We start from the raw sequence: 10,326 nt of genomic DNA on the forward strand, positions 1-10,326 counted from the left end.
AGAAGGCTAAACTGAAGTCTTAACTGTCTTTCTTTTCTTAGTTGCTATTCATTGACTTTCTCTGAAGTAGACTGCCTTAAAAGTGCCCAGAATCTCCACAGCTGAAAAGCATCACCCATCTTATCTATTTCTGTTGGGACGGTGTTGTTAATTGTTATAATAATTATATAGAATAATAGTTATATAATTATTATAAGCGTTACAATACCAGGGCTTAGATGTTGAGTTGCGGGTTGCAAAGGTGGATTTAGTGTGTGTTGGAAAGCAGTGTGAGGCTCTGGGCAGTGCAGGGATTGCCTGGCCCAGCAGTGTGTGCAGGGCTTGCGCAGGGAGGTGCTGCTCACACAGAATGGAGACATGGAGCAATGCAAATGGATTGCCCCCAGAATGACCTCTTTCCAAAGTCCTCCCTGTGACGTCCTCCTCTACCTGCTCGGTCCCACCGTTGTGTTATTGCTTTCTTGGTCCTCTGATGCACGTTGATTTATTTAATGGGATGGAAGAGATGCTGAATGCCTTAGGTTCAGCCACAGTACATCTGGTACTGCTCGCAGTAAGGCATCACTAAGAAGCAATCCCTGTTGTGCAGACGGTGTTCATTTTGGCATTTCCTAGTGTTTGAGTATTTGCTTCAGCATTTTTGAAGTATTTAGTAGCCTAAATATTGGACTTGGAATGCTAATGGTCACGGTCAGAACAGAATGTTTCAGATAAGAGAAAGCTGAAAGGGGTATTAACATTCTGTTTCTTCCTGAGAAGAACTCTGAGTTCTACCATGGTAGCTGAGAAATGCTCAGCTGTTGCACATTTAGCTTTTGGGACTGGGAAGAACATAAATACACTTGATGCCGTTCTCATTCAGAAAGGAACATGGGCTGAAGCACTGAAGGGTTTTGGGTTGCTCAGGATTGAGAAAGGTAGAATCTATTTTTCAACAGTGTGGCAACACCCAGAGAAACCAGCAGGCAGATGGATTTTTATGCAGGGGTACGAAATGTGGAGGTTGGAGGCCCTGCATGCGGCAGGGGGTTGGAGATTCATGATCCTTGAGCTCCCTTCCAACCCTGGCCGTTCTGTGATTCTGTGAGCTCAGTTAGGAGTGACTGAAAGGAAAGGCCCAATGATGTGCTATTATTTGTTTTTATTTTTGTCTTAGGACATGCTTTGTGCTTAATGATTTTTCTCCCACCTTTCTTCTGTGTGTCACTGAGCGCAGTGTGTGGTCAGCAGTAGCTGCAGAAATTCTGAAGAAGCTGCAGCATAGAAACCTACTGAACGAGAAGCCTCAATGTGGACAAAAAATACAGAAAGATTACTATTATTTGGAACAGTTGTCTTGCAAATATCCTGTTCAAACCTCATAAAATGAAACAAACTGAATATCTTCATTTTTTTTTCCCCTTCTGTGTGACTACTTGCAGCCTACCCTGACTGCATCACCTCTGTGCACAGTACCTTTCACATCAGCTCTGCCAGCAGAATATACGCAGTTGAAATGCACAAAGCAACTGCCTGTTTGTTACCCAACACAGCAGCAAGCAATGCTCAACCTGCTACTTAATGCTTACTGCTGTCCTTGAGACACCACATGAGTGTTTGCTTAGCAGACAGCAGTTGGATGGGGACATATCGCCACGACTCTTCTTGCATCCAGCTGATTTCCATTGTTGTCTCCCAGTTCTTAGCTTTTTTTTCATTCTTTTCCTATCGGTTTCTCTTATCATTTGGGCAAATAACCTGAAAAATTCACCTGCTGCTTGCTAAGGTAGGGCACGATGTAACTGTGTGTTATTCTTCCTTGCATGGTGAAGATGGAGTGGGAGTAAGCAGGTGAGGATCTGGGTTTTGTAGCAGATTACAAACTGAAACATGAGTCAATATTTCAGAGTCATTAGAAAATGCTCATCTTTTTTAAAGGTGAAAGTTTTGCTTTAAAACTTTTTTAATCCTGAGAACTAATTTTCATGACACTGGCTGCTTGTCTCATGTCCTGATTGACCTAAGGGCTGACGCTGGCAATGTTCTGAGAAGAAGTAATTCAATTGTCTCATTCCTCTCTGTTTGGGTTTGTAGGAAGGAGTGACCATGAATCCTTCAGTTACAACAACCAACCAAATAAAAGCCCTTAACCAGCTCACTCACGTCACAGTGACGTGATGGTTGATGGCGATGGGTTAATGGTTGGACATCATGGTCTTAGTGGTCCTTTCCAACCTCAATGATTCTATGTTTTCCATCTATCTCTGGACAGAAACATGGGGAAGTAACCACCTGAAAGCACAGGTGTAGGAAATGCCTATGAAATTTCCATGAACTGAACTATGGGGCCGAAGTATGCAAAGCCATAGCTGTGTTTACAGAAGGGGAAACCTGAACAGAACAAGAAGCTATTTGATAGAAAGCTGGGAGTGATTTCAGACGTGTATTAAACATTTTCTGAATGGATTTGTAACAAAATGTATGTTTTTGTGATATACTGAACCAGTAGCAATCAGCTGTCTCTTTTTACTTTTTATTTTTCTCCCAGAGGCAGTGTGGGCTTGTGAGGCACCAGTGGCTTTCTGACAAGAAATCACACTCTGTTCCTGTTTCTTTTTTAGCTCTTCCTCTGGGATCAGTCCTACTTTTCAGGATCAGAAGCAGCTGGCATATAAACTTCAGAGTGATCAAGAGACCTTGAAAGTTCTATGTTTGTGTTGCGAGACAGCTCATTTGTCAATGAGTAACGCCTCTGTAAACATCAGAATTGTAGGACAGGTGAGAAATCTGATGCAGATCAGGATGAACGGACGCGGATGGAAGTTCTTCTCTGAAAGAGTGGCGATGCACTGGCACAGGATGCCCAAGGAGGTGGTGGAGTCACTGTCCATGCAGGCATTCAAGAGACATTTAGATGTTGTACTAAGGGACATAGTGGGGAAACAGCAGTAGTACTGGACGGTTGGACTGAGTGATCTGAGAGGTCTCTTGGTGGTTCTGTGACAGAGTACCTTTTTCAAGCAGGATTAGAATCTTAGAATCATTAAGGTTGGAAAAGACCTCCAAGATCATCTGGTCCAACCATCAACCCATCCCCAGCGCATTCACTCACGATACAGATTTATTCTGGGAAACAGAAAGTTTTCACCTGTCAGAAGGACTTGAGGAGGACGGTGGAAGACAAAGTTGTGTGTTTGGAAGATGTGCACGTGGATGTCGCAGAGGCTTTATACTGAGAAACTGAGCACAGATATTTTCAGAACTAGTTCTGACATTTGACAGTAGGGAAATCTATAAGCTCTCAACAACTAAGCGTCTTTTTTTTTCTTTTAAAAACATGCACAAATATGGAAAAACAAACAAAAGCAACAAACTGCACACAGGCAAGCACACCAAAATCTCCAGTTTAGTATCCCAGCTCTCAGCTTGCACATAGCCAGTGCTGTGAGTGACACCTCCAACCAAACCAATTGCTCAATGGGACGTTTCTGAATATCAGATGCAAGTCAGAATGAAGTGCCCGCCTTCTGGCATTGGTTGGATGTCAATGTGATGGCAGCTATTAGCATATTGCAGCATAGCAATGTATTAAGTATGCTCAGAGGTGGAAACGATCTTCATTTTGTTGGAGAAATGTGGTAGGGAAGAAGGTTTGGATGTGACACGATTCTCTTTGGGAAGTGTTAAGTAGAACAACAGAGTCAGTTTAACAGATTAATAACAGCTTTCTCGGTGACAGACAAGTTTGGAGGTGTGAAATGGTGACTGTGATGCTATTATCCCTGTTTTTGTTTCTGCTGGGTTTGCAGTTCCTGAGACTGCAATGGAGAAGTCGCCGGTTTCCTCCTGGCCCGATCCCGTTTCCCATCATTGGAAGCATGTGGTGGGTAAATTTTAAAGCTGACCATGGGAGCCTGAAAAAGGTATGTGTTTGTGGATGGGAGAGAAGGAGCAAAAGCTGTAGCCAATGATGATGGCTGTCGATAGGCTGGTAATTGGTTATGAGAACTTCAAGTGGAGGAAAGAGGGTCATGGAAGTTAAATGTAGTGCCTAAAGGAGTCAAATAAAATCTACAGGCTCCTGATATAAATGAATGTTGGGATATGATGTCTTCAGGTTAAAGACAAATGGAGGATTTCAGCATATTTTAACCTGTTTTTCCAACGTTCTGTATGTAAATGTGTAATTTTGAGTAGTTCTAGTTTTTTTGGCTGAGGAAATGAAATGAGTTGAAAAATGTAACTGACATTGGACAGCTGAACTTTCATATGAAACCTAATGTGAGCTGTAAATACCCAGCCAGGAGCATTTCCACAGTCATTATTATCCCAAAGACAGCCCTATGTGTTAAAAAGAGCAAGAGCAGCTGTTCTTTTGACCATTCACATTGCTGTGAATAGTGGGATCCCAGAGCAGTGCCACAGCTTTACTCTCATGAATGTTCCCATCACAGAACAAAAGCATTTTCCCCTCTTCATTTCCTGAACCCCAGGGTAGTGCCATGTTGGAAGAGAAGACCCCATTGTGTGTGCATTTTGGTTGATGTTTCTCCAATAGTTTTTTGGTTTGTTTGCTTCGTTTTGCATCAACTGATGTGCAGCTAGCAAAAACCTATGGGGACATCTGTACCCTGTGGTTGGGCCACAAACCCGTCGTGGTGCTGTATGGCTTCAAAGCAGTGAAGGATGGTCTCACCACCAACTCAGAGGATGTTTCTGGGCGGCTACAGACCCACTTGTTCAACAGATTTTCTTCTGGAAAAGGTGAGATGCATACATCTGCTGAAGGACTTTGTCTGCTGACAAGCTCTTAGTTCCCTGTTTACCCATTCCATTTGTTCATGAGAAACAAAATAAAGCAATTCTGCAGCATTCCTCAGTTGTCTCCTCCATCCCACTATCACACGTGTGTTCCAGAGTCTTACCAAAGCAGCATGTTTGTACTTGCTAATGTAATTTATCCATTATTGGTGTCTAAGTTCGTGCCTTGTTTTGAAATAATCCATCTGATGCCTTTCCATCCTTCATCTGGAGCTTGAGGAGCAGAGGCTGAAGTAATTTTTGAAGCTCTCAATTGCTTGTTTACACAATGGCTGCAATGGAGAAAGCATGCACTGAGCTGTTGAACAAGAAGTGGCCCTTGGGGATGTCCCACGGCACTGGAGTTTTAGATGCATTAGTGAGACTGCAGGTGCAATGTGTCCTTGTTTAGAAGTTTTTATTGTGCTATTGTTTACATCAGGCACTGATGAATTTTGGTGGATGGAGGATAGAGTTCTGTATTTGAAACAGGAGTGGCTCAACTGGTTTCCACCAGCCTCGTATCCATGCAAGCATAGGAGAACGAGAACAGGAAACCTGCAGACCTCTCCAATGGGCTCCTCAGAAAGGTCTCCAGGCTTTGAGCAGCTTAGTGCGAGGGACCGTCGTATTTCCAGGTGGTAGAAAACTGAACGTACTGTCGGCTGAGGAAAGCTCTCTGCCACTCCTGCAGTGGTGACACAACATCTGTAGGGAGACAAGACTATGTTGGCAAACACAGCTTGCAAGCAAGTATCAGCATTACATGAATACTAACATGGCATCCAATTGGTTCTTGATGGCTGAAGGTATCCTGGTTTCAAATGGTCTCATCTGGAAAGATCAGAGACGTTTTGGAATTGCGACTCTCCGGAAACTGGGAATGGGGAATAAAGGGATGGAACGTGGGATACAAACCGAGGCCCGGCACTTGGTGGAGTTCTTCAGGAGCACAGATGGTACGGCACCGAGGTGGTCGGGAGCGCGGTCGTGGTTTTGACACGGCGTGTAGTTTGTGTAACACAGAGGGGAAAGGTTATTTTTGCTCCAGAAATAAATAGCACAGGGGATATCTGAGACAAAACCTCATTGTGAGCTTGCTTTCAGAATAGCAAAGCAGCTGGTGTTTTTGTCACCAACGCTTCTCTGTGTTTGCAGGAAGAGCTGTTGACCCTTCCTTCCCCATCGTTCACGCGGTCTCCAATGTGATCTGTGCTGTGGTGTTTGGGCATCGTTTCTCCCTGCAGGATGAGACTTTCCGCCAGCTGATGGAAGCATACAGTGAGATTGTGGCTTTTGGGAACAGCTACGTTTACTATGTGAGAAAATGGCTCATTTAACATGCAAATTATTTAACTATTGAACACAATAGTTATTGCGCTATGGGGTAATAGTAATTAGACAATTTTCATGCCATAATAAATATATAATTATACATTGTCAGAGTTATTGCAATATTTAGTGCACATTAAATGCTGATTTTACAAAAAATACCGACCATGAATATGAATTGGATTTGAAGTGCTTTGGACGTGGCATTGTTTAACCATTATATTAATAATTTTTATTAGAATTTCCCAGGAAAGGAAAGTGCTTGGGATGTTGAAATTTCTGAATTCCATTTCTGAAACTGCTATTAGAAAGTTGAAAAGTGATATACACTGTACTGGAGTAAAAGAGATTGGTTTTTTTCCTATAAATCGAGGTAATATATATTAATATTGACTGTATCACCGTTAATGCATGCAAAACAGACCTGTCTGCAAAACGGGATTCTTCTGTTGATGAATTAACAGGGCAGATACGAGTTGAGTTATGCAGCAAAGGTAGGAATCCAATGTTGAAACTGACTCAGTAACTCATCACCAAAAATGTCTGCACTGTATTTCTGTATGGCCTTGCTCGTGTTGTATAACTTACAGCAGCTGTGTTGAATGCTTGCTCCACAGATATTTGAAGTTCTCCCATGGCCTTTAGGGCACCTCCCAGGACCCATACGAAAAATAGAATCTTGCTGTAATTTTATTCATTCTTTCATAAGGCAGGAGATCAAAAGTCATAGGGAGAGATGCAGAGTGGATGAGCCAAAAGATTTCATTGACTTTTACCTGGATCAGATGGAGAAAGTGAGTAATTTGTGCTGGAGTTGACGCAGATGCTATTCTTATGGAATTCAAATACGAACCTTGAATAGCCAATAACCTGTTTCAGAAGTATAAAATAGCACACTTGTTATTTTTGTACTCTGGGATCCTGAGGGCAGGGTGTGCAACGGGTGATTTTAAAGATGCAGTTATTTAGCTGGATTCTGTGCTACTATTTCACCTTTCTCATTGACACCCGTAGACTAAAAACGTCCCAAATTCTACCTTTGATGAAGAAAACATGTTGCAGTCTGTTTTTGATCTCTTCCTGGGTGGCTCAGAGACCACCGCCACCACTCTACGTTGGGCACTGCTCTACATGGTGGCTTATCCAGATGTCCAAGGTGAGTCAGAGACACGGACATGGAGATGTGTGGATGTGGTATGGAGGGACATGGTTTAGTGGGGACTACTGGTGAGAGGCAGATGGTTGGATGGATGATCTTGGAGGCCTTTTCCAACCTTGGTGATTCTGTGATTCTGTCTTTCAAGAAGATCAATTGTCTGTTCTACATATTTATTTTATTTATTTTCTTTAAGATCACCTTTTCAAGCTAGTCTAGAACCAAGCTTGAGTTTAACCTATTGCTCAGAAATTCTTGTTTAATTAATTTGCTCCCCTTCCTTTAACTATGAAGATCAATGTATCTATTGAGCTTGATGATCTAACCACAGAACTTAAAATTTGGGAAATATCAGATTGCAGTCGAGTAGCACCTAAATAGTTGTATTTACATTTTAGGATATAAGAAGTATAATTTATTTACATATTTTATTTTTTTCTGTTACTGCTAATAATCTGAAACTGAAAAGACAGCCATTTCATGCAAAATTCTACATATAAAGTTGTTGTGTTGGTTTTTTTTTCTCCTCCCTAGAGAAAGTCCAAAAGGAGCTGGATGCTGTTCTGGGTTCTTCCCACCAAATCGACTACGAGGATCGGAAGAAACTGCCTTACACAAATGCTGTGATTCATGAGATCATCCGCTTTAGCAGCATCATTTTAATCACCATTCCTAGACAAGCAGTGAAGGATACAACCCTGTTGGGTTATCAGGTTCCGAAGGTATCCTGTCTGTCATCTTTGGCCACATCTTCCTGCACAGCACTGCTCTGTGCTCTCCCTTTGCCTTGACGATTAGGAGTTAAAATGTGCTGCTCGGTTTGCAGGGTGCACTGTTTTTCATTTCTAAATCTATCAAAGCTTGTCAGAATTGGGAAAATCATTTTACTCGGTTTAGGATAAGAAGGTGAATAACCTCATACCCTTCATTCTGTTGCATTTGCTAACAGAATGGAAAAGGAGACATGAAGGGAATAAAGCAGGGAAATGTCTGAAGCTGATATATAGAGGTTTCTTTATTTTTTGAAGAAACAAACACACAAAAGAACACTATAAAAACCTCAACAAAATAGGACTTAGTTTGTGACTAAGCATTTTTTCCCGATAAAAAACTTGTTCTATTCTAACCATGTGCCCAGCAGTGCCACAGACTCTATGTGGAATTCATTTGTGTCCTTTTGTTCTTGATGTTTGAGAAATCCAGAGGCAGAACTGAGCCTATAGCGTTTTCCTTGCAGGGTACCATCATCATGGCAAACATAGACTCAACTCTTTTTGACCCCGAGTATTGGGAGACCCCTCACCAGTTCAACCCTGGTCATTTCTTGGACGAGGATGGGAATTTTGTGATCCGAGAGGCCTTCCTAGCCTTCTCAGCAGGTAGGTGTGCTGATAACCAACCGAGTTAGACTCTGAGTGTGAAGCAGTAATATTTTCCTAGTGGAAGAAAAGCAAAACAAAGGGAGTGTAATGCCAGAAAGTGTAAGGTTCCAGCCTGGTCCAGGGACTGACTGCATTTCCCCTTCCCCTGCAGGTCATCGTGTGTGCCTGGGAGAGGTGATGGCCAAGATGGAGCTTTTCATCATCTTCTGCAGCCTGCTGCAGACATTCAAGTTCACCCCACCAGAAGGAGATAAGGAGATCAACCTGAGCTTTGTCTTTGGGAGCACGATGAAACCTCACCCATATAAACTCTGTGCAGTTCTTCGCTAGGTTGCAGCATATGGTAGATTTGGGGAAGAGGAACTCCCAAGGGTTTGCAAGTGTACTGATCTTTTCTGTACCTTTTGTATTCCCCATTTCTAGATCAAGTTCAGCGTGAATCTGAACTGTTGTGTCACGTTTTTAGGAAGCTGGACCTGAAAAATATTCTGGTTTTCCTTTTCTTGGCATATGGAAAATCTATGTAGACTTTTTCTTATACATTAGAAATGAAATAAACACAGAAAATTATTAGTGTCTGGTCTTACTTCAAGGCTCAATAGGAATCCTAATGCAGGAAAACAAACGTTAAAGCTAGGTCCTGAGGGATGCCTCCCATCATTCCCATGCATTTCTATGCATTCATGCATATTTTCAAACTAAAAGAGAGGAGATTTAGACTGGATAGAAGAAAAAAAATGACAGTGAGGGTGATGAGGCACTGGCACAGGTTGTCAGAGAGGTGGTGGCCACCCAAGGTCAGGCTGGATGGGGCTCTGAGCACCTGATGGAGCTGTGGGTGTCCCTGTTCAGAGCAGGGGGTTGGAGCACATGGCATGTAAGGGTCTCTTCCAACTCAAACGGTCCTCTGATTCTCAATTCTAGAGTGGGATACAGAAACGCTTCCCAAAGGTGGTGGTTCTGAGTCCCTAGGATGGTTTCATGGAGGAAAAGAGTTGTTCAGGAATCTCTGAATGAGCTGTGCACCAGCTGCTGTGTCTACACAGGGCAGGGAATATTGCTGTCGTTTCTCAAGAGGCAAACTTCTTTTCATGAGCACAGAGGCTCGGAGCAGACCTCAGCACAGCACACAGCTTTCCAGTAGCTGAGCTAATGGCTATAAGCCAGAAGAGGGGAGATCTAGGTTGGATGTTAGGAAGAAACTGTTTACTCAGAGAGTGGTGAGGCTCTGCACAGGTTGCCCAGAGAAGTTGCAGAGGTGTTCAAGATCAGTTCAGGCAGCTTGATGTGGTGGGCAGCAACCAGCCTGCAGCAAAGGCTTGGAACTGGATGACCCAACTATTCTATGAAAAGGAGGAAGTCAAAACTCAGTTGGCAAAAGGAACTGTGCTAGATAAAGATAAAGCAGTAAGCTTGCTGGCACTGGAGGAACCTTTCACTTAGCAGTAATTTGTGCAATTTAACTTTGTGTTTTTAAATAGATCCTGAACCTGTGGTGGTTGCTGTTTTGCAACAAACTTGAGTAAGGAATATTTTGTGCTTGCATGTTTCTCAGCTGCTGCATGTGATATATTAGGCAGTTTGTTCCTAATTTCCATCCCAAGTGCTATGGAGGTTTCATATCATTGTTAAAATACCCAGTACTTTCCTCCGCTGATACCCAGACTTGTGGTTCCC

The 10,326-nt window shown here is 42.7% G+C and overlaps 1 protein-coding gene across 1 annotated transcript; it reads left to right on the plus strand.

Moving 5' to 3' along the window:
* Positions 1 to 3,737: 3,737 nt before the first annotated feature.
* Positions 3,738 to 8,979, plus strand: LOC122161469 (cytochrome P450 2J2-like). Its single transcript, XM_042820914.1, has 9 exons — positions 3,738 to 3,902; positions 4,581 to 4,743; positions 5,589 to 5,738; positions 5,938 to 6,098; positions 6,729 to 6,905; positions 7,126 to 7,267; positions 7,802 to 7,989; positions 8,505 to 8,646; positions 8,801 to 8,979. The coding sequence occupies exons 1-9, from the start codon at positions 3,738 to 3,740 to the stop codon at positions 8,977 to 8,979; spliced, it is 1,467 nt and encodes a 488-aa protein (XP_042676848.1).
* The last annotated feature ends 1,347 nt before the right edge of the window (positions 8,980 to 10,326 follow it).

This window comes from Centrocercus urophasianus, unplaced genomic scaffold (genome assembly GCF_019232065.1).
Source record: "Centrocercus urophasianus isolate 14NV4802_14NV808 unplaced genomic scaffold, USGS_Curo_1.0 seq_19, whole genome shotgun sequence".
NCBI lineage: Eukaryota > Metazoa > Chordata > Aves > Galliformes > Phasianidae > Centrocercus > Centrocercus urophasianus.